At 40.2% G+C, this 23,545-nt stretch overlaps 2 protein-coding genes, 1 non-coding gene and 1 pseudogene across 5 annotated transcripts; 1 reads left to right on the top strand and 3 right to left on the bottom strand.

Annotated features, from left to right (window-relative positions):
* Positions 1-1,366: 1,366 nt before the first annotated feature.
* LOC141421941 (U2 spliceosomal RNA) lies at positions 1,367-1,557 on the bottom strand. The gene has a single exon (XR_012446622.1). It is a non-coding gene; the product is annotated as a U2 spliceosomal RNA (small nuclear RNA).
* Positions 1,558-2,158: 601 nt separating this feature from the next.
* Rps29 (ribosomal protein S29) lies at positions 2,159-3,836 on the bottom strand. Its single transcript, XM_020174564.2, has 3 exons — positions 3,675-3,836; positions 3,350-3,449; positions 2,159-2,261 (listed from the first exon to the last, which is right to left on the bottom strand). The coding sequence occupies exons 1-3, from the start codon at positions 3,734-3,736 to the stop codon at positions 2,253-2,255; spliced, it is 171 nt and encodes a 56-aa protein (XP_020030153.1). The 5' UTR covers positions 3,737-3,836; the 3' UTR covers positions 2,159-2,252.
* A 3,786-nt stretch (positions 3,837-7,622) lies between these two features.
* Lrr1 (leucine rich repeat protein 1) lies at positions 7,623-23,285 on the top strand. 3 transcript variants are annotated; one of them, XM_074068030.1, is made up of 4 exons: positions 7,635-8,729; positions 13,904-14,005; positions 16,138-16,859; positions 21,321-23,252. In XM_074068030.1, the coding sequence occupies exons 1-4, from the start codon at positions 8,550-8,552 to the stop codon at positions 21,559-21,561; spliced, it is 1,245 nt and encodes a 414-aa protein (XP_073924131.1). In that variant the 5' UTR covers positions 7,635-8,549; the 3' UTR covers positions 21,562-23,252. The 3 variants fall into 3 exon arrangements, with proteins under 3 accessions (XP_020030084.1, XP_073924131.1, XP_020030075.1); XM_020174486.2 differs by having other exon boundaries at positions 8,366-8,729; positions 13,907-14,005; positions 21,321-23,233; XM_020174495.2 differs by lacking the exon at positions 16,138-16,859 and having other exon boundaries at positions 7,623-8,729; positions 13,907-14,005; positions 21,321-23,285.
* On the bottom strand, positions 10,129-11,437 carry LOC109693285 (RNA transcription, translation and transport factor protein pseudogene; annotated as a pseudogene).
* Positions 23,286-23,545: the final 260 nt, after the last annotated feature.

Here is a 23,545-nt window from a genome sequence, read left to right as displayed (position 1 = left end):
ATTACACATCTCTTACAGAATTTACAAAGGGCCATGCTAGAACAGTAAAACTCATCTAAGACATCTAAGACCACGTCTCACATCTAAATCACTGCTAAATGGGTTTCTCATCTTCCAAATTTCCTTTACATTTACTCAGCTGACAGGTTCTCCTCCATCCTCAAAACCTGAAATACCCTGCTCATTCCATTCCCAGAAATCTCCTATGCCCTCAACATTGTCTCCCAGTATTCTTTCCACCTCTGGACTTGACTGAATGTCGTAACTCCTTCCCAGACCCCTCTCAAGCAGCAACTGAAGTTTACTATCACATGCTACTGGGACTCAAAGAAGCAGAGGTGGATTTATTATGAAGCTCATGAAATTTAGGCTCCAGTGCCCTTAATCTCGTCTAAGGCTCTGGGAGCTACACTAGCAATGTGTTCATTCACCTGTCCTCAAATTTGCAGATTATTTAGACTCAGTTAAGATACAATCACTGTAGCTTCCCTGTCACCCTTTCCTTCCTGTCAGATGTTGTAGTAGTGAGCACTCCCTGCCTAAAAGATTCCTCACTTGACTTCACCAATTTCTTGGTTTTCCTGTCATTGGCTTTGCAAGACTCATCTTTCCTCCTCTGAACCATTGGGAGTAACCCAGGAGTCCTTTTCTCCATGCATATTTGCTCCGACTCTAGGGCTTAGATCACAGTGACATACAATGAGACCTGAAAATACAACACACCAACACTCAGGACCAACCAAAGTTGTCTCCAGTTCCAAACTCTTCTGGATCCTACATGAATTTTTATATATGCCTCCTAGAGAGCTGTATTTGATGTCTAGTAGGCATCTCAAGCTGAACTACCCAAAACTGAACTTTTCTTCCCACAACCTATACTGCAGTCAGGTCCCAACACCAAGTCCTCCATCTGCTTAGGTCAAGAACTTTGGGAATCACTCATTACCCCTTCATTCTCAACACCCCAATCCTCACCCACCTAGCCTAGATCACTTGCCTACATTAATGCAATAGCCTTGGTTCCCTGCTCCACCTTTGTCCCATAAAACCAGTATAATGACTAGAGCTAGGGAACTTTAAAAATGAACTCATCACTCCAAATGTAAGCTCTTAATCTCAAATATTTAACCATGGCCTACCAACAAGAGTAATACACTACACATTCTGACTAGCTTCCTATTTCTCACTTTGCTACATCTAGGAATTCTTTCTCGTGGGACCTAAGCAGTGAACTTAATTAAGCCTAGTAAACTCTCAACACAGATGTAGGCACAGCTTTCTTTTCTAACTGCAGCACCCAACATGTATCTTGTGTTTTCTGCCCTAGTCCCATAAATTCGTGAAATGTGCAAGTCTTTTTTTTTTTTTTTGGTGCACCGTTCCTGGAGGTACTGCAATACCAGGTCGATGCTTGGAATGGACAGAGCAAGTTCTTATTCCATCTCGTAATCCCAAAAATCCATTTAATGTAGTGTCCTCGGATAGAGGACTTATCAAGATATTAACTGTTAAGAACAGATACCACACTTGATCTTAGCCAAAAGGCTGAGAGGCGATTTTTTTTCCTTAAAAACAAATATTTAATCACATACAACCAGAATCCCACCCATCTAAATGCTCCAAAATTTACTTCTCTTAGCAAACAGACATCTGCACACACTGACCTACCTACTTAGTCATAAATGAATGCAGGTTTTAGTCATAGCCTTCTTTCCCCACATCTTTTCTCTACAATTTTACATCACTGAACCAGTTCACTGAAATGAGCCACTTACTCGTCAAGATCATTTATGTTTGATGTTCTTGTATATAGAAGGCATTTCACTTAAGTTTTCAAAGTACAAAAAAAAAAAAAAAAAAGAACTGGTGACGGACACCAGTGGTTCATGCCTGTAATCCTAGTTACTCAGGAGGCAGAGATCAGGAGAATTAAGGTTCAAAGCCAGCCTGGGCAAATAGTTCTAGGGACCCTATCTGGAAAAAAAACCTCATCACAAAAAAGGGCTGGTGGAGTGCCTCAAGGTGTAGGTCCCGAGTTCAAACCTCAGTACTGCAAAAAATAAACAAAAATTGGTATTTACCGAAGTTCAGCATACTTTTATATTATATAAAACTTTTAAGATTTCTGTAAACAATTAACTAATCACATTACAACACATAAATTGAACGACTTTTTAAATTTTTATTTTACGTACAAATACAGTCTTTCATTGAGTGGTATGGTCTTGGATAATCCATTCAAGGAAGATCACTTAGTCCAACTAGAAGGGAAAAAAAAAAAGGGAAATTAATCACTTAAATTCTAACCTGATTCTCACCAAAACGGGCCCATTATAGAATGATGCTTAAACCTGAAACATGACCCTTCAAAACCAATTACCGAGATCTTAATTCAAGTATCTAGTGAATGCCTACAAGCTACTTCACAAATTTCAACTATTAGACTACTTTTAGTACTGGTATTCCCATTCTTCTCTCAAAAGAATTATTTCCCCATCGGAAACAGCACTCCATAAAATGATCTTTACCAAATGCTCAAGATGGCTAGTAATAGTAACTAACATAATCATCTTTGCCTCTGAGAAACCAGGGTCAGAGCTGGGGCAGGCCAGCGACCATTTGCTTATTGTGATATATCTGTTCCCACAGTTACTTGAACTTGAATCCTGTAACACTAGATGATTATGTTATTTGGTTAGTGCCATAAGCCTAACTTTAAAGACACTATGCTGCACGCCAGAGATCTCACATCTTACCAAAGACATCTACTCTCAACAAATCTCAACAAGTAGCTTCTTCTCAATATCCTATTTAAAGCAATTTTACATCAGAAGCTGGCGACTTAAGGAGCAAATTAAGTTTGCTTTCACCTTTAAAAAAAAAAAAAAGTCTAGCATTTAAGTGAGCTTTTAGCAGTCAAGAAAGCTTCACAAAACATTAACATTAAGGTCATAAAGTTATTAGAAGGCAGACGCTTGTCTGAAATCCTAACAAGGGCTATCTGGCCCCAAATCCTAAGCTTAGTCCAACGTATGTCACCACCAAGCACCCCGGATCAGGGTCAACAGTTGGTTAGACATCGTCTAGGTACTTAAAAGGGAGAGATGTGAAACTTAACCGTAGTGACGCCTGTAAATACCCAACAGTTTCAGGTACAACTGGAGATGCTCTATTTGTAAATCCTTCCCCCTCCTCCTCCTAATCTGAGTACCCAAACCCTCGACGGTGTAACCCATCGCTACCAACAGTCGGACTAACAGAACGGTAGGGGAGCCGCAGCCTGACGCCCACGGTCCCACAGCCCATCTCCGCGCCGCAGCACACCACGCAGTATGGCGGCGCCGCGCACCTTAATGAAGCCGATGTCCTTCGCGTACTGACGGAAACACTGCCGGCACATGTTGAGCCCGTACTTCCGGATCAGACCGTGCCGGTTCGAGCAGACGCGGCTGTAAAAACAGGAGACGTTTTCTTTGCGTACAGGTAGCAAAATTACAAGACTCCATACTCAAGGGCCACCACCCGCACCCGGCTCCATTACAGGCCCGTAATGGCGGCGGCTGCAGCAACGTCCCGATCTGCCCCCACACGCCGCCCGCGGGCCTCTCCACTTGGGATTTTCAGCCTTGCCATCCAGATCAACTTTCCCCTAAAACCACATATACTTTTCTCACCAAGAACGAGATCCCTGGCCGAATTTTCGCGGGTGACTCCAATAGAGCTGCTGGTGACCCATCTTGCCTTCAAACGTCCAACGAGAAGAAAGGAAAGAGACAGGACACGCCTGCGCTCTTCAACTTTTTGAGACACCTTACCCATAATGCAGCACTGAAACGTGACGCATGCGCAGTTGTAGCAACGCCGCAGTTAGGGTGAAAAATCTTTCAGACGCGAAGGGCAGGCACAGTTGATGACGTCATGCCTTGTCAGCCTCTAGTAGCTTTCTGCCACGGATCCGCCCGCCGGGCGCGGTGGCGCGCGCCTGTAGTCCTAGCTACTCGGGAGGCTGAGGCAGGAGGATCGCTTGAGTCCAGGAGTTCTGGGCTGCAGTGCGCTATGCCGATCGGGTGTCCGCACTAAGTTCGGCATCAATATGGTGACCTCCCGGGAGCGGGGGACCACCAGGTTGCCTAAGGAGGGGTGAACCGGCCCAGGTCGGAAACGGAGCAGGTCAAAACTCCCGTGCTGATCAGTAGTGGGATCGCGCCTGTGAATAGCCACTGTACTCCAGCCTGGGCAACACAGTGAGACCCCGTCTCTTTTGCACACTTTGAAAGTGAGTCTTATTATAGTGTCTTTATTAACTTTATAGATTCAGCCTTTCGCGCTTCTTTAACTAAAAGTTTTACACTTTGAAAAAGGATTTTTTTTCTCGACTCATCACTGACACCTACTGGGACAAACTTGTAAAACACCTCAAATCAGCTGTAATAGTGAAGAACCAACGATAGGAGTTTGTTTCTGTCTTATTAAACAGGCTATTCAGGTTTTTTTCCCCCTGACGACAGAAGCTTTTTTTTTTCCTGATGAAAATCCCATATGATCATTTTTAATGAAATGATAAAACTGTACCTGGTCCTGAAAGCAAACCTGTATTTAGATAATGTTGCAAAAGGGTACAACTTAAAAACATTTTAGGACAAGGGGCATGACTCAAGTAGAGAAGAGTGTCCCAGCTCTAGACAGAGAGAAAAAAAAATGAAATATCTCTCTTCCTCTGTGTGTGTGTGTGTGTGTGTGTATACATGTGTGTGAAAATTATTTAGGAAAGGTCTGTGTCTGAACTAGAGATGTGGCTCAGTGGCAAAATTTCTCTCTAGCAAACCTGAGGCCCTCGGTTCAGTTCCCAACACCATAAAAGAAAAACCTTGTGCTTTTCTGTTTTTTTTTTTTATTTTAAATATTGAATCTATCTAAAATTTATTTCACTGTCTCCCCAAGACGGAGGGAGAAATCCAGCTTTCCTTCCCCTCCACCAAAGGCTAGCTACTTAACACAAACAACATGAATTGAATGCAAGTTTGCTTTATTTTATCACAATGTAGGCTCTCATAAATATTTGTTGAATGAATGTATAGCATATATTTATATACTTAGTTCTCAAACATATGCTATTGACTTATTCTTTCTGCAAATATGCATTGAGAACCTATTCTATGTGAGCACTACACTAGGCCTTGCATGTAACACTAGTGACTGAGAACCCAGAAGCTTGTAGCCTAGAGGTACAGATAGACATTAAATAAGTAATCATATAGTAATATTTTGTTCAGTGACTTTCCAGAATTTTCTAAAGTGGCCTTTGAACTTTAGAAAGTTTAGCAAACAAGTTGTTTTCATCATTTGCCTAATTTTATACTCCTTTAACAAACGCTTATCCCATTGCAGTGTGATTGTTGGTTTACTTGTCTCTCCAAAACACTGAAAAAATCATGCTTACTTCCTATAAACACCATAAACACCCAGCATATGTGTGATGGCATACAGCAAGAACACCATAAATATTAAATAAATGAATAAATACATTGACACAAGAAGACTTGATAAGTTTAACAACAGTTCTGGAGAGAATCCAGCTCTGAACTGACATGGCAGCACTAAAAATGGAAATGTATTCATTACAAATCATTGTAGAGACACAACCTATAAAATCAGAATGTCATGAGAGCAAGGGAGCAGTCAGGTGTAATGCACTAAGGTGTGTATTTGTTAGCTAACTTTATGGAATCTTAGATAACACCATTATAAAAAAAAAAAATTCCTCTACTGTTTGGTCCCAGTGTCATAGGACAGACAGTCCACATGGTCTTTAGATTATGGTCTTGTTTTTTAAGAATCTAATGTGACACTTATCTTACTAGCTCCAACCTAAGTGAGCTATAAACCTAAGTGAGTAAAGATCACTATGGGCAAAAATGAAAAGTTAGAGAGATTCAATTAACTATTTGTTGGGCTGGGGAAGTGACTCAAATAATAGAGCACCCGCCTGGCAAGCATGAGGCCCTGAGTTCAAACCCCAGTACCACTAAAAAAAAAAAAAAAAATTAACTATTTGTTGAAGACCTACTATATGCCAGAAGCCCAGGGAAATAAGAATCAAAGGTAATTTTAGTTACAACTGTACTTTGAAAAAAGGAAAATCAAGATGCTAAGGAAGAGAAGGGGGAGGTGGCCCAAACATATATATACATGTAAGTAAATGTAAAAATGATAAAATGAAGGAAAAGAAGATGCTAAAGAAGGCTTAGTGGAAAGTGAACTAGGTTTTAAAAATTAGTGGGATTAGGGTTGGGAATGTACCTCAGTGGTAGAGCATTTGCCAGGTCTTAAACTCAATCCCCAGTATGAAAAAATAATTAGGATTAATTAGTGTAAACAGCAAGTATGGAAGGCCAGGAAGAAGAGAAACTAATTTTACAAAAGGAAAACAAATCTACATTATTTTATTTCTTTTGCAAAAAAAACCATGTAACTCAATTTTAAACTTCTTGTGTTTTTCTATTTCAGACAGTCTTCAACAGAATCTAGTTTGAGATGAGGATTGATCAAAGGGCAGATTTTATTTGCATGATAAGTGTGAATAGGTGTTCAAAGGATCTTTTGTTTCATAAACAGTCCATTAAGACCAAAACTTTTGTGTGCACTCTAGAATGTTAGATCCAAGTATTTCAACCATAAAAACAGTGGACTGGGGGAGAGGGTGGGAGGAGGGACAGGGTGGAGAAATGACCCAAACAATGTATGCACATGTGAATAAATGAATAAAAAACAAATCAAAACAACAACAAAAAAAAGTGGACTGGGGCTAAGGTACAGCTCAAATGGTTATGCACCTGTCTTGCCAGCAGCAAGGCCCTGAATTCAACCTCAGTACTGCCAAAACAAGTGGACTGAGTGGACTAAGGGGAGAATGGGGGAAAAGAGGATGAAGTCCCCCAAACCTATGTATGTTTACTTCCAAATATTATTTAATTTTACTTAATAGATAATCTTATTTAAAATACTTAGGGAGCTGGAAGTATAGATCAGTGGTAGGGTGCTTGTCTAGTATGTGTGAGGCCACAGGTTTGATCTCTAGTACTTAGAAAAAAAGTGTGTGTGTGTATACATATATGTGTGTACATATATATAAATCATATATAAAAATGCATATATAGATCATATATTTAGGTTATTTAGCATTTATTTACTAAATCTGTGCATCAACATAATACCAAATAAAGCACTGAGACTTTTTTTGTATTCTTGATTTTGTGCATTTCTACTCTACTGAATTAAAGTTAGTTTGTTTTTTTTTTAAACAAGATTTTAGATTTTCCTAGCTCCCAACTGTATGTGGAGGTTGAGTATATTTAATGTACTGGTAATACTGGTGTTTTATATTATTTTCTTCTATATTATTCACTCAAAGAACAAAAATACTTAAGCCATACAAAACCTAAGTCTTTGAAAATTGTAGAGTGTAGTTTTTCTCTATAGCCATGAAATTAAAACGCTGTTGTATTTTAGTGCTCTGAGACGTACATGCCAAAATACTAAAGAGGGATGGATGGGGGAGGTGGCAATTTATTATCTTAATCACTGTTTTTCCTTAACTCTACGTTTTTTTCAGAATCCGACAGACATAAGGTTCAACACGTTATATGTAAACAGAGACGTTCACTGAAGGATAAATTATAATTTTGTCACACTTGAATTGAAAATTGGTATTTCACAATAAAGTGTAATACAAATAAAAAGTTTACTACAAAGCCGCAACTCGGTTAAGGCCAGGGGGGGCTCCCAGGGCACAATTTAAGACGTCAAGTCCGTGATCTTGAGAGCCAGCGCCCCGCCGCGCCCCCGCCCTGGCTCCATAAAACCGACCAAGGAACCCGAGGGCACGCGGGGTCTGGTCGGTCATTCCACGCCTCAGATGCAGTTAAGCCAGTCACTCCATCCAGCCCACCCGCCTTGCAAAGTAACATTGATTCAACAGGAATCGCCAAGTTCAGTATTGTCATCTTTGGCTCCGCTCTGACTTGACAGGTGTTGTCTCCAGAACCGAGAGGAACACCAAAAACAACACGCCAGCCGCCCTGGTCAGGAAACGCCGCGCCCTCGCTGGCTTATGGGGCAACTCCCAACGTTCCTAGTGCCTTCTCCTGTAAACTCAGTGACACCTCGTGAAACTTGTGCTTGACCCACGTTGAGCACCAACGGCGGAAATTCCCAATCTACCGCAAACAGTAACATCCACCGCCGCCAGCGGCGCGCTCTGGGGGAGAAGACGAGGCGCCTTCGTCGACCGCCGGTTTCGAAGGGCTTGAGTCTGACCCTCAGGCGATTAGGGTGCGCTCCCCGCCTGCCCGTGGCCACAGCCTGGGGTCGGCCCCGCAAGGAGAGGGCACGCGGTCTCCCACGGGACTCAAAAAGCCCCCGCCGCTAGCACGTCCAGGCAGGCAGATCCGCGGGCAGCCTGCCCGTCCGAGGACCCCGGCGGCGGCGCGGGGCGGCGGGACGGAGACAGTTTCAAAGGCAAGTGGCTTGGTTGCTGCGCCTGCGGCGGGATGAAGCTGCACTGCGAGGTGGAGGTGGTCAGCCGGCACTTACCAACCTTGGGGCTGAGGAACAGGGGCAAGGGCATCCGGACCGTGTTGAGCCTTTGTCAGCAGTCGCCCAGGAGTCAGCTGCGGCCCGCCTGCCTGCTCATCTCCACCATGAAGGACAAGCGCGGGACCCGCTACGAGGTACGCGGGACGAGCAGACAGGGCCAGGGGACTCAGCTGCGAGCTCCTCCCCGGACCGAAAAACCGGCCGCCCGGATGTTTCTGAGGCTGAAGTCAGCCGTGGGGATTCCTGAGCGTTGGACCCAGGTCCCCCAAATTCTGGCCTTAGGGTCCTGAGAGCCAAGGAAACTCTTGCGACTTCACCTTTGGTTACTTTCCTTGTGCAGTTCTGCAGCTCTGAATTTACAGTGTTGCTGTTCAGAGGTAGAGGCAGCTCCGCCCTTTTGAACCCTCGAACTTTTCAGCCTGCGAGAAACAACTGCAAGCGAAATATCTGCCTAATTTGGGGAAGTAACTGAATTTTCACTTGTTTCTCCCACAGAGTGTCCCGAGCTTTTCTGCTCTTTTTCTTTTTATTTAACACAAGGCTTACGTAATCCCTTTCCCTCCGTTACCTGGCACTTGTTATTTTGTTCGAATAAAATATCTTTGTGTCTACTGTAAGTAAAGGTGAGGGAACAATTCGTCACCCACCCTTGCATCTAACTTTTGATTGAGTTTTATACAGTTTCTGGGATTATTTCCTTTTCACGTTATATTCTACTGTGAATACCTAGTTGATGGAAAAGAGTACTGCTGTTTCGTTCAGAACCACCTATGTTTGATTTAAGTAATTGGAAGTCTGTATTTCCCTCTGTTCATGTATACGTTCATGTAATTGTTTGAATTGAAGAACTTTAGAAATCACTCCACATGTTATAGATTAGAGAACTGTTAGAAGGTAACTTCTAACTAGAATTGGCCTCCCTTTTCTCCGTTATTGTCTTCCTCAAACGTGACTTCTTTCTTGCCCGTGATGCTCTCTTCCTTCTTCAAACTTCTGCATTAATAGACCTTAGCTGCTGAGAATCCCACCAAAATTTATTATGAACCTCGAGTTGAGAATTTACTGTGTGCAGCGTGCAATGCTAGACACTGGGAGATAAGAAACTTGATTTAGTCACTGTCCTTCAGAGAGTAGGAAGGGACAGAAAGAAACCACAACTTATAATACAAGATGAGCTATGGTAAGTGCTATTAATAGAATATCAAAAACGAGATGAATTCTAGATGCGGTTCCACAGTACTCAGGACATAGTAGGCGCTCAGCAAACACTGGCTGAATGAATTAAGGTGGTACTAGATCTGGGCCTTGAAGAATTGGTATTGGTGTTATGTGTCTGAAGTACCTTGAGGCTCTTACACGCTTTACTTTTCTGCCTCATCGCTTGAGCTACCATCCTTCTGACACCTAAATCTGAGTCTTATCTAGTCCTTTCCCTTAACTTGGTACTTGAATCTACTCCCTACTGGAAACCTTAATTTGGATATGTTGCAGCATTTCAAATTCAAAATATCTAGAAATTTTCTTTGCCACCCCAAACCTGCCTTTCTGTCATTGTTCTGCAACTCATTAAATAGCGCCCCCATTCAGAAACTTTAAAGCCTTTGCCTTCCAATATATCATTGAATCCTTTTGATTCTGCCTTCTTAGTATTCATAGTGTATAGTTCCTTTCATTCCAGCTATAGTCTAAACCATCCCTTTCCTGTCTATTAAGAGGTGTCTGTTTCTACTGCTGTCCATTCCCTATCCTATCTCATCCCCTTCTCCCTCAGAGCTGTGGCTTTACACTGCAGTTTTAAAAAACGTTATTAATTAATTAATTAATTAATTTTTTTAGTGAAAAGAAAATTCCACTTTCCCAAACTTTATTAAAAGAAAACAGCAGTTGTAGTTAAATCTCTAGAACACAGTCAATTTCCTGGGATTCCTCCCTTGAAAATGTGACATTTGATTTCCAAACACATGCCAGAAGGGTACATGGTTCCTGTTTATACTAAGTAGGTAAGAAGTTGACATCCTGCAGCGCTCATCATCCAACTTTCCCTAGTCTGTGGTCTGTCTTTGGATCAGCAATAATGGCCTGAACAGCTACTAGGCTTCATTAATTTTTGTCTGTAGCTCTCTAAGCTCTTCTATATGCAGCAATCGCAGAATTTGGGCAGCTTCATTAAGAACTGCATCTCCTGTGTCAAAACCAAGAATATGCTTGTCTAAAGCAACAGGCAAGCCCTCTTTTGTTTGATTTGCTTTAGCAACTGCATCCTATGTTAGGCGCTCCTGAACCAAAATGCGAATTGCCTTTAGCATTACCAGGTAATCATCATGACGCTGAATCTGAAGAAGGTTAGCTAAAGCCATTACACCAGCCTTAAAATCAGGATTATTTACATCCAAATTGATCAATGGTTCTGCATTTTTAGTTGAATTGTCAGTACTTTTTGCGTTATCAGGTACTAAGTCCTTGTATTTTTCAGCATTATCTCCATATTTAAGTCTAACCACTAAACCAAGAAGCCAGTCAATCACTTCTTGTCATCCTGAATCTTGAAAGGACAGTTCACATCTCTGAGATACTTTTCAAAGAACTTGGGCCAGTCACTGCTGTGGATGTTTCTTAAGTTACCTCTGTCTTCAGTCTTGTAGTGTCTGATTTTCTGGTCTTCAGCCAAACAATAAAGTTTCTAAATTCTGTTTCAGTTGAAGCCGGCAGGGTTGTGGTAGTCTAGAGCCGTCAGCTTGCATCTGAACATGATTCCCGCTTCTCGCTGGGGTCCCCCGGGCCTCGGCTGGGAGAGGAGAAGCGAGGTCAAAACTTTTTTTAAATGCATGTGCTGTCATGTTTCCTAGCTTAAAATCCTTCCATGACTTTTATTGTTATTAGTATAAAATCCAGAATTCTGTTTCTTTTTTTCCTTTGGCAGCACTGAGGTTTGAACTCAGGACTTCATGCTTGCTAAGCAGATCCTCTTACTGCTTGAGCCACTCTGCTAGCCCTTTTTTGTGATGAGTGTTTTTGAGATAGGGTCTCAAGAACTATTTGCCCCAGGTTTGCTTCAAACCTTGATCCTCCTGATTGCTTCCTCCTGAGTTGCTAGGATTACAGTATGAGCCCCTGGCCAGGCTCAGAATTCTTCTTTTTCTTCTTCTTTTTTTTTTTTTTTTATTTTATCCAGAGTAATTTTTAAAAATTATTTATACATTTATTCATATGTGTGTATATTGTTTGGGCCACCTCTCCTGCCTGCCCTGTGTCCCCTTCTCCCTCCCCCCAGGCTCAGAATTCTTTTTTTTTTTTTTTTTTTTTTTTTTTTTCATTTTTCTTTTATTATTCATATGTGCATACAAGGCTTGGTTCATTTCTCCCCCCTGCCCCCACCCCCTCCCTTACCACCCACTCCACCCCCCTCCCGCTCCCCCCCCTCAATACCCAGCAGAAACTATTTTGCCTTTATCTCTAATTTTGTTGTAGAGAGAGTATAAGCAATAATAGGAAGGAACAAGGGGTTTTGCTGGTTGAGATAAGGATAGCTATACAGGGCATTGACTCACATTGATTTCCTGTGCGTGGGTGTTACCTTCTAGGTTAATTCTTTTTGATCTAACCTTTTCTCTAGTTCCTGGTCCCCTTTTCCTATTGGCCCCAGTTGCTTTAAGGTATCTGCTTTAGTTTCTCTGCATTAAGGGCAACAAATGCTAGCTAGTTTTTTAGGTGTCTTACCTATCCTCACCCCTCCCTTGTGTGCTCTCGCTTTTATCATGTGCTCATAGTCCAATCCCCTTGTTGTGTTTGCCCTTTATCTAATGTCCACATATGAGGGAGAACATACGATTTTTGGTCTTTTGAGCCAGGCTAACCTCACTCAGAATGATGTTCTCCAATTCCATCCATTTACCAGCGAATGATAACATTTCGTTCTTCTTCATGGCTGCATAAAATTCCATTGTGTTTACCACATTTTCTTAATCCATTCGTCAGTGCTGGGGCATCTTGGCTGTTTCCATAACTTGGCTATTGTGAATAGTGCCAGGCTCAGAATTCTTAATACAGATTACAGCAGCATCTTTCATGGTCTAATCTCTGTTTACCTTTCCATATTCTGCCTTTTATCTGAGCCTTTTCTCTGAACTCTTTCATCTTTCATCTCTTCACAGTTGCTAAGCTCTCCCTTCCCTCATGGGTTTTCCTTCGTTCCCTGGATAGATGGATGGTATCCCATCCATCTCCCCTCCATCATCACTCAACATTTCCCTAATTTTTTGATTCTCAGCTTTAAATTCACCTTCCTACTGCTAGGTCAGGTAAGATTCCCTTGCCTAGGTTATAGCATCCTGAACTTCTCTTAATATTTGTTATGCTTCTAATTACTTGTCTAATAACTGTCTCTTTCATCAGATTGTCAACTCTAAGTGTAGTTAGCATGCTGGTATATTCACTACTATGTCCCAGGCCCCTATCACAGTACCTGTACATAGTGGCTTCTCAATAAATAGCTGTTGAAGCCAAAAGTATAAGCAACATCAGTTCTGAAAAAATTTTGAGCACCTGTCATGTGTCTACCTCTAGAGATACAGTAGTAAACACGACAAGATTTCTGTTTTCATGGAGTTTATGCATAATCTAGTGGACAGCATGTCTACCCCAGATTAATGAATGGGCTGTGATTATGAAAGCAAGTAAGAAATTGCTACCTGCAATTCTTACTGTAGCCATGGGAAAAGAGGGTCATTCTTCAAAAACATGGAGGATTCTATGCTTAAGAAAGGAGAGAGCCTGAATAGATAGTAGTAACATCCACCACAAGTTAGATGGAAGGTGTATAACTACACAACTGGTTAAAAAAATAATAAAAAACTTTACAACTATAAAACACTCTTAGCCAGGCATGGTGGCACATATCTCTAATTCCAGCACTGGGACAGCTGAGGCAGGAGGATCAAAAGTTCAAAGCCAGCCTGGCCTACTTAAGGAGAACCTGTCTCAGAAAAAAAAAAAAAAGCTACTTTGCCAGCTCTGTCTTGTGTTGGGTATGTTGAGAAAGGATTTTGCCAACTATTTGCCTGTGCTGACTTCAAACTGTGATCCTCCTGATCTCTATTTCCCAAGCAGCTTGGATTATAGACATGAGTCACTGGTACCAGGCTTCAAAAATTATTTAAAAAAATTTTTAGTTTTTTAAAAAATTTTAAAACACTTAGTCTTTAGGACCAAGAGCCAAACCAAAGCTTGGGAAGTGACTGGCACATTTTAGTTATAATGTGATTGAATAATAATACCTAGTGTTGTCCTTTTTTTTCCTGGTGTTTTTAAGCAGCTAAAGGAGAACATTGAGCAGTTCTTCACCAAATTTGTGGATGAAGGGAAAGCCACTGTCCGGTTAAAGGAACCGCCTGTGGATATCTGTATAAGTAAGGTATGGTATTAAAAACAGTAATGGCTAGGTTGCTTAGCTGTGTTTTCTTTAAAAAAAAACAAACCAAGAAAGCTGTTCAAGCTTCCTGATATCTCACATAGCTGAAAAGGGACGGACCTTACAAGTCTGTTAAAGAGGCAATGGCACCAGAGGCAGAATCCTAGATAGGCTTTTGTGCCTTTCTTAAAGAGTGGAAGCTGCCTTAGTGAGACTCCCAAAATGGGGAGGAAGACTAGGTTTGTTTTTGTGCTCCCGATGAAACCTTACAGTGTTCTTAGATTGGAACTCTGTATAACAAGGGGCACAGGTCTATATTCTACCAACCAATACTCATTACCTTTATTTTATTATTATTTTTTAGTTTTTGGAGGTACTGAAGTTTGTAATCAGAATTTCGTGATTGCTAGGCAGGTGCTCCACTGCTTGAGCCACACCTCCAGCACACCAGCCAGTTCTCATGTTACAAATTTGGTGTAAAAGAGATGTAAAATGCAATGAGATTAAATTTTATTTAATCACTTTTTGAAATGCATAAATCATTTAAAAAATTTTAAAGACTTTCCTATGCTCTTTCCTCTTCAAAGAGAGTAGGAGCAATATCTTATTCAATTTTGTATCTTCCTCCTCTCTCTCAGCAATGCAGGGCATCAAACCCAGGGCCTCTAGTATGCTGAGCATGCACTCTACCACTGAACTACATCCCCAGCCCCAAAATTTGTATTATTCTTAGTCCCAAGCAAAGTGCTTTGCAAACACTGATACTTTAATAACTACATATTTAAGGAGTCAGGAAGGAATGAAATAATTTGTCCTGCCTCCTTGTGATTTTCATTTTTCTCTTGATCCTCAGTTCTTCATTAGCTCCTCCTTTTTATTTAAAATCAAACTGAGGTCTTACCAATTTAAAGAATAAAAGAAATAGACAAATTTCTGGACAGGCAAGATTGAATTGGTTGCTTCCAGTTTCTTACTGTTTTGACCTTTATTGGTTATTCAAAACACTGCCTCAGAGATCAGTGATCACCTTCTTATTTGCCAATCACATGGGCACTATTTCTTGTCCTTTTTGAACTCTGTAGAATTTGACACCAGTGACCACCATGTTTTTAATAAAACTTGTTCCTTTCTTGGCATCTGTGATAGGATGCTACACTGGTTTCTCGGACATTCCTTTATCTCCTATCTCTAGCAACCTTTGTTTTATCCCCAAAATAAAGGATTTATTTCAGTCTTCTGCCTGTTCTGTACCATAACTGCTTTCCATTCCCACACTTAACAATTATTGTGGATCTATAAAACAGTTTCCTCTACTGTACCTATTTGACACAGGTCTCCAGACATTCTCCACTCCTGGTCATTGTGTATACAGCTGCCAAAATAATTTTTAGCTCTTGACATGTAATTTTCATGCTCAAAATACTCCAGTGATTTCCCACATGCTGATCCTTCCTTCACATCCAAGCTCATTCACAGTCTATTTCCAGTCTTTTACTGTTCTATGTAACTTTTACCTTTTATCAAAAGAGTACTGCATACTTACTTTCCCAAACTTCCTGAAAGTTCACTCATCCTTCACTTATAAACATAAGGGAACTTCTGAAGTGTCCTATGAATGTTAGCTGTATTTGTTGATGATTTAATTCAAATGCCACCTTATCTGCCAGTTCTAGCAGTTTTTCTTTCTCACCAGCTAAGACCAATCTCTCTTCATTTTCTAGCACTTTATTGCTTGTTTGGTACTTATTTATTTATTTATTTATTTATTTTAATTTTTTTGGTGGTATTGGGATTTGAAGTCAGGGCCTCACAGCAGGTGCTCTACCACTTTAGCCACTCCATCCAGCCCTTTTTTGTATTGGATATTTTGGAGGTAGGGACTGGCGAACTATTTGCTAGGGGTAATCTAGCACCCTGAGCTTCCTAATCTCTGCCTCTTGAGTACCCAGCACCCAGTTAAAAACTTTCAAAGTTAAAATTTAGGTCAAATGAAATAGTAAAAAAATGTTTTACAGTCAATTTCAATAGATGATTATATCACTTTCATATAACTAGAATTTTTATGGGAAGAACTAGCATATATGCATATCTAAAGTGGAATTTATAATTACATTACCTAATTTTTATTTATTTAGGCCAATTCCAGCAGTTTAAAGGGTTTCCTTTCAGCTGTGAGACTGGCTCATCGAGGCTGTGATGTTAACACACCACTATCAACATTCACACCAGTGAAGACTTCAGAATTTGAAAATTTTAAAACCAAAATGGTCATCACATCCAAGAACAACTATCCTCTAAACAAGAGTTTTCCATATTCTCTGGAACATCTTCAGGCTTCTTATTGTGGGCTTGTCCGAGTTGATACACGTATGCTTTACTTGAAAAACCTTAAGAAATTAGACTTGAGTCACAATCATATAAAAAAGCTTCCAGCTATAATTGGAGACCTCATACATCTTCAAGAACTTAACCTAAATGACAATCACTTGCAGTCATTTAGTGTGGCTTTGTGTCAGTCTACACTCCAGAAGTCACTTCGAAGTTTGGATCTCAGCAAGAACAAAATTAAGGCACTCCCTGTGCAGTTTTGCCAGCTCCAAGAACTTACAGATTTAAAACTTGATGATAATGAATTGATTCAGTTTCCTTTCAAGATAGGCCAATTAAAAAACCTTCGTTTTTTGTCAGCAGCTCGAAATAAGCTTCCATTTTTGCCTAGTGAATTTAAAAGTTTATCCCTTGAGTACTTAGATCTTTTTGGAAATACTTTTGAACAACCAAAAGTCCTTCCAATTATAAAGCTGCAAATGCCATTAACTTTACTGGAATCTTCTGCAAGAACCGTACTATATAATAGGTAAGACCTTCATAGTCATAAAAATGCAGGACTTTGGTAGCATCCTAGTATTCTCTTGAAACACTCAGACTAATAGTCAAAGTGCAATTTCCAGTGATGTGCATAACATGGCCACTTGTTACAGTGGGCCCCCCCCTTTTTTTTTTTTTTTTTTTGCAGTACTGGAGTTTGAATTTAGGGCTTCATGTTAGGCAGGCACTCTCCCACTTGGGCCACTCTGCCAGCCCTATGTTTTGTGTTGGATATTTTCAAGATAGGGTCCCATGAACTATTCGCCTGGTACTGGCTTGGAACCATGATCCTCTTGAGTAGCTAGTATCACAGGTGTGAGCCACTGCCGCTTAGCTTACAGCGCCTTCTTTTTTTTTTTTTCATTTTTCTTTTATTATTCATATGTGCATACAAGGCTTGGTTCATTTCTCCCCCCTGCCCCCACCCCCTCCCTTACCACCCACTCCGCCCCCTCCCTCTCCCCCCCCCCAATACCCAGCAGAAACTATTTTGCCCGTATTTCTAATTTTGTTGTAGAGAGAGTATAAGCAATAATAGGAAGGAACAAGGGTTTTTGCTGGTTGAGATAAGGATAGCTATACAGGGCATTGACTCACATTGATTTCCTGTGCGTGGGTGTTACCTTCTAGGTTAATTCTTTTTGATCTAACCTTTTCTCTAGTACCTGTTCCCCTTTTCCTATTGGCCTCAGTTGCTTTTAAGGTATCTGCTTTAGTTTCTCCGCGTTAAGGGCAACAAATGCTAGCTAGTTTTTTAGGTGTCTTACCTATCCTCACCCCTCCCTTGTGTGCTCTCGCTTTTATCATGTGCTCATAGTCCAATCCCCTTGTTGTGTTTGCCCTTGATCTAATGTCCACATATGAGGGAGAACATACGATTTTTGGTTTTTTGAGCCAGGCTAACCTCACTCAGAATGATGTTCTCCAATTCCATCCATTTACCAGCGAATGATAACATTTCGTTCTTCTTCATGGCTGCATAAAATTCCATTGTTACAGCGCCTTCTTGATGTTCATTGCCTCTGCCTGAAATGATTTTCCTCCAGGAAACTCATAGTTCGCTCACTCCTTCACTTCATTAGGTTCTCTGTTCCAGTATCATTTCAGAAAGGTCTTACCTGTCCGTACTATCAAGAGTTTTATTCCCTACCTGCTTATATGCCCTGTTTTGTTTTTCATCATAATCCTTATTACCTGGCATTATATAATTTTTTAACATTTGTTTGCTGTCAGTTTCTCTCACAAGAATGGAAGATGCGGCTGGGTGCAGTGGCTCACTCCTGCAATGCTATTTACTTGGAAGGTGGAAATCAAGTCGATTGTGGTTTGAGGCCAGCCTTAGCAAAAAGTTAGCAAGACCCCACCTGAACCAGTAAAATCTGGTGCCTGTCATCCCAGCTACTTAGGAAGCATAAATAGGAGGATTGGATCTGCAGATCTAATGCAAGACCCTATTCAAAAAACAACCAAAGCAAAAAGGGCGGGGGGGTATGACTCAAGTGATAGAGTGCTTGGCCCTGAGGCCAAACACTAGTACCACAAAAAAATGTAAGATTCATGAAGACATGGATATGGATTTTACTTTCCACTATTTCCTAGGATTTAAAATGTGGTATCCTCTGCACCTGGCATACATCAGGCACTTAATAGCTGAATGACTATATGGCATTGTTTCTAGGAATGTGTCCCCTAGAGCTGCAACAGCATCAGCAGTATCACCTAGGAACTTGTTAGAGATGCAAGTTCTTGGGCTATACCGCAGACCTGCTGAATCAGAAGCTATGAGAGTGGGGACCAGCTGTCTGTTTTAGTAAGTCCTAGGTGATTCTGATGCTCTCTAATCACCTGATCTAAAGTTTGAGAACTCCAATCTAGCATAACGGTAAAATGTGGTCTTTGGAGCCAGACTTAGGTTTGACTCCTGGCTTCACCCCTTTGTATGACTTTAGCAAGTTATTTAACTTACTAGATTAAATTTTCTCATCTGTGAAATAAAAATAATAATACTTTACAGAGTTGTGAAGAGATGAGATAAGAAATGAGCTAATAAAGTATTTGGCATATGAAAGGACTCAGTAGCTGTTGGTCCTCTTCCTCTTGACTTTGAACGCTAGCTGCAGTTTGGTTTCATGAGTCTGTAAATTCCATTGACTCATTTTCTTCATGCTTTTTTTTTTAAACGGTACTGGGGCTTGAACTTGAGGCCTTCACCTTGAACCTATTTTTGTGAAGGGTTTTTCAAGATAGGGTCTCACGAACTTTTTTTTCTTTGGCCGTACTGGGGCTTGAACTCAGGTGAACTCAGGGCCTACGCTTTGAGCCACTTCACCAGCCCTTTTTTGTGATGGGTTTTTTTGAGATAGAGTCTTGCAAACTATTTGCCCAGGCTGGCTTTGAACCATGATCCTCCTGATCTCTGCCTCCTGAGTCGCTAGGATTTCAGGTGTGAGCCATCGGCACCTAGCTCTTCATGCTTTGTGTTTGTGTGTGTAGTACAGGAGTTTGAACTCCGGGCCTCAAGCTTGCTAGGCAGGCACTCCACCACTTGAGCCATGCCCCTAACCCTTTTTGCTTCATTTTTTTTAAATAGGGAATAGAGTAGGGTCTCCCATTTATACCCAAGCAAGCCTGGACAGCAGTCATTCTATTTATACTTCCAGAGTAGCTGGGATGATAGGTTTGTACCATCATGACCAGCTTTTATTGGTTGAAATAGGGTCTAGGGTCTTGCAGACTTTTTGCCCAGGCTAGCCCTCAAACCACAATCCTCCCAAAAGTCTGCCTCCTAAGCAGCTAGGATTACAAGTATTAGGCATGAGCCACAGTGCTTGGCTCATTCTTCTTTTGAAGGTGTGGAAATGGTGGGAGCTAAAGAATTATTGAGTGCCTGCAAAGCAGTAGGGAGATCCTATTTCAAAGAAGGGATTCTTAACTTTTGTTTTTTGAGAAAGGATCTCACTGTGTAGCCCAGGCTGGCCTTGAACTCAAAATCTTCTTGCCTCAGCCTCCTGAGCAAAAGCCGGGTTTTTTTTGTTGTTTTTCTTTTGTTGTTCTGGGGATGTCACCCAAGGCCTTTGGTATGTTAGCAAGCACTCTATCACTGAGCTACATTCCCAGCCTCTTAACTTTTATTTAAGGGAAAAAGGAGGTTTTTTTTTTAATGATCAAAGGTAAGGATACAGAAACATGTACAAATGAATACACAGAATTTTGCATACTTTGTAATGTTCATAGCCCCAAATAAAATCCAATTCAGCCCCCCTTCTTGTTATCCCCAGTGTTAAGTCATATCACAAAGCAGTGGTTATCAAACTTTGCTTCTTATTTAGAATAACCTGTGCAACTATTAAAATTTATGATGATCATTCTCCATTCCAGACTAATTAAATCAAGCATCTGAACATAGGACTCAGTTTTGTTTTTTTTAATTTCTAAGGTAATTCTAACTTACAACTAGTATAATTAAGAACCTCAGTTTTACTCATGTTTCTCTAATGTATGTTCAAATCACCTGGGAGTTTTGTTGACCAATTATGTTTTGGAGGTCTGGGACTGAGCTCCTGCATTTCCAGCAAGCTTGCAGGTGAAGCTGAGGTCCTGGGTTAGACTTTGGTACCTCCTGGAAGTATTAACTACTAATTACTAATTAATACTGAGGCTCTAAAAGTAACTAAGGGCTCACTATTGTTTTAAGGCAGTGATTCTCAAAACTTAGAGTGCATCAGAATCATGGTTGTTGAAAAAGTGCTTATTTTAAAAAGGCTGCTGGTCTACACCCTCAGATTTGGAGTCAGTATGCTTGGAATAGGGCTGAAGAAGTTGCAGCTCTAACAAATTCTTAGGTGATGCTGATGCTGCTACTCAGTGGACCACACTTTAAGAACCAGTTAAGGTTAAAGGCACCGATCCTTAACTGGGAGTTAAGATTTGCCCGCTAAATAGCCATATATATAATTGCTTATGAGAGGTCTCAATACCTACTTAGTGGATGAATAATATTTGCTAATCTGGCAAATAGAGATCAATCAATGCTATCATTAGCTGGAGACGAGCCTTTAAATAATATAGATGAGAGATATAGATGCTTAGATTCCACCTCAAATCAGCGAGTTCATAATCTCTAGAGATGGGCCCTTATGTATTAGATATTTTAAATACATGTAAAGGACAAATGACTTCATTCTGTTTAGTATGCTGTTAGATTGTCATGCTGAAAGATACTTCATGAATTGGTAAGACCTCTTTAGGTTCACAGCATGCCGTAGACTGTTTTTTAGTGTATTTGTCCCATTCTTACCACTTGGGAAGATAAAATAATATACTGAGTCCCTTAAGTAGTAATTTAATTTTTCTGCCTTTATAATTGAGTGTTCTAACAATTCTTGTCCTAATAATACATAAAGTTCTGAATTAGTAGCATAAAATATTTTTCAATTTTTTTCCCCAATAGGCTTCCATATGGCTCTCATATCATTCCTTTCCATCTTTGTCAAGATTTGGATACTGCAAAAACCTGTGTTTGTGGAAGATTTTGTCTAAATTCTTTTATTCAAGCAACTACCACCATGAATCTACACTGTGTTGCTCACACTGTGGTCTTAGTAGATAATATGGGTGGAACTGAAGCACCTATTATCTCCTACTATTGTTCTCTAGCCTGTTTTGTAAATTCCTCTGATATGTTAAAGTAATTGGTGATACCAGAAAAATTTGTTTAGTTACAGATCAGTTTTGGATTTATGATTTAACTGTCAAATCATAAGGGAAGCTTTTGTATACTTGCTTGTAAAGAGGACTGTGTATTCTAACATCATTTGATTCTATTTCATTGAAACCAAATTTAGAACAAGCCATGGTGGTATACATGTGTAATCCCAGCACTTGGGAAGCCTGAGGCAAGGAGAATCCTGAATTTGAAGCAAGCTTGGGCTATAGGTAGGTTTGAGGCCAATCTGGGTTATATAGTAAAACCCTATATCCAAAAGAACAACAAAAAGAAACCCTGAATTTAACTTAGATACATGTGTTGTTGTATTGATTTCAGCCTAAAGTTTCTTGGATGGGTTGTAAGTTATCTTTTTTGAGGTGCTAGGGATCATACCGAGAGCCTTGCACAAGAAGGGTTATCTTTAATGTTAAACAGGTGTTGATTCTTACCTTTTGGACACTAAGACTTATCAACTTACTGGCATTTCAATGAAAAAAATTGAGTTTTTGTATCCAAAAAGTGTACTTAGAAGGAGTAATGTTCTAAATGAGTGAAAACTTGTTACAACATACAGGTTGAGCATCCCTAATCCAAATGCTTCAAAATCCAAAAAAGTATGAGCACCAACATACCGCAAGTGGAAAATTGCACAATTTACCTCATATGACAGGTCCTAGTCAAAGCATAGGTATGATAAAAATATTTTGTGAGATTACCTTCTGGCTTTGTGTGTTAAGTATAAATGAAACAAATGAATCTTGACTTTAAACTAGGGTCCCATCTCCAAGATAACTGTCTCATTTTGTATATACAAACATTCCAAAATCTGAAAAAAAAATTCCAGAACACTTCTGGTCTCAGACTGCTCAGTTAAGAACTACTCAGTCCGTGTAAGATGTTGAATGTCCCACTTTTTGTGTTTTTCATGCCTATTTTACATGTGGAATTTATATTCACCAAGCATTAAATAATTGCTTTGGGACAGACAGACTTGTTTTTACAAATTCTAAAATGTCCTTCACATAATCTTTGCTGTGTTGTTTTGGTGGTGGTGCTGGAGTTTGAACTCAAGAGCTTCACACTTGCTAGGCAGATGCTTTAACACTTGAGCCATGCCTCTAGCCTGATTTTTCATTATTTTACTTTTAGAGTTGAGAGGGGGACCAGAAGGTTGTTATACACTTTTACTGTATTGAGGGGTTTTGTTTTTTAACTGTTTATTTTTTGTTGTCACTAAATGCTTGATGATTTATTTGATCAAAGACGAGGGGAAAAGGAACTGACTTGGAAGAATCTTGGAAGTAGAAATTTGTACTGTCTTCTATTCATTCCAATTGTAATAACTTCATAACTTGTTTTTGGAAAATAAAGGAAAATAAAGTTGTTGGAGAAAACCCTAAGAGTGTTAGCATATTATTGCTGTTTGAGCTTTGAGGCAGGATCTCTAGACTTTCCAAGTAACTCCTTTGCTTCCTAAAATGTTTCCCATTTGGGGCTTTTCTTCTAAAAATTCAAATATTCCTGAGTAAGCTTTTTAAATGTTACACTTTTTAATTGAAGTTTTATTCAGAGCTGAGGTTATAGGTCAGTGGTAGAGCACTTGCCTCTAATGTACAAAGCTCTGGGTTTGATTCCAAGCACATTAAACTCATATTTAAACATGAATAAAGTTTCTACTCAGAACTGATTCTCTGAGACAAAGCATAGGTCCAGAGGAATAATTTGCATTTAAATTTGTATTGGCAGTGAATTCTTTTTTTTTTTTTAAGTATAAAGCTGCAGTGTATTGAAAGTGTAAAGTGGTAGAGCCCCTAGAGTTGGAGGGGAGAGGGTCCCAAGACTGGGTGCCCTGATAGTAAATTCTTAAATGTTAATTATGAATTCACTTAACACAATAGGCCTCCCTTGTTCAGTGTTACCCAAGGTTAACTTGAGTCTGAAAGTAGTTAGCAGAAATAAGCAATTCA

The sequence above is a fragment of the Castor canadensis genome, chromosome 3, assembly GCF_047511655.1.
Source record: "Castor canadensis chromosome 3, mCasCan1.hap1v2, whole genome shotgun sequence".
NCBI classification, from domain to species: Eukaryota; Metazoa; Chordata; class Mammalia; order Rodentia; family Castoridae; genus Castor; species Castor canadensis.
Note: the sequence above shows the minus strand (reverse complement) of the source record. Positions and strands in the feature narration are given on the sequence as shown.

What these genes read in the sequence shown, in the direction of transcription:
- Lrr1 (XM_074068030.1), top strand. Translation starts at nt 8,550, where the DNA reads ATGAAGCTGCACTGCGAGGTGGAGGTGGTCAGCCGGCACTTACCAACC. An exon ending in AGCGCGGGACCCGCTACGAG is followed by an intron (nt 8,730 to 13,903) that starts GTACGCGGGACG and finishes GGTGTTTTTAAG; the next exon opens with CAGCTAAAGGAGAACATTGA. An exon ending in TGGATATCTGTATAAGTAAG is followed by an intron (nt 14,006 to 16,137) that starts GTATGGTATTAA and finishes TTATTTATTTAG; the next exon opens with GCCAATTCCAGCAGTTTAAA.
- Rps29 (XM_020174564.2), bottom strand. Translation starts at nt 3,736, where the DNA reads ATGGGTCACCAGCAGCTCTATTGGAGTCACCCGCGAAAATTCGGCCAG. An exon ending in GGCCAGGGATCTCGTTCTTG is followed by an intron (nt 3,450 to 3,674) that starts GTGAGAAAAGTA and finishes CTGTTTTTACAG; the next exon opens with CCGCGTCTGCTCGAACCGGC.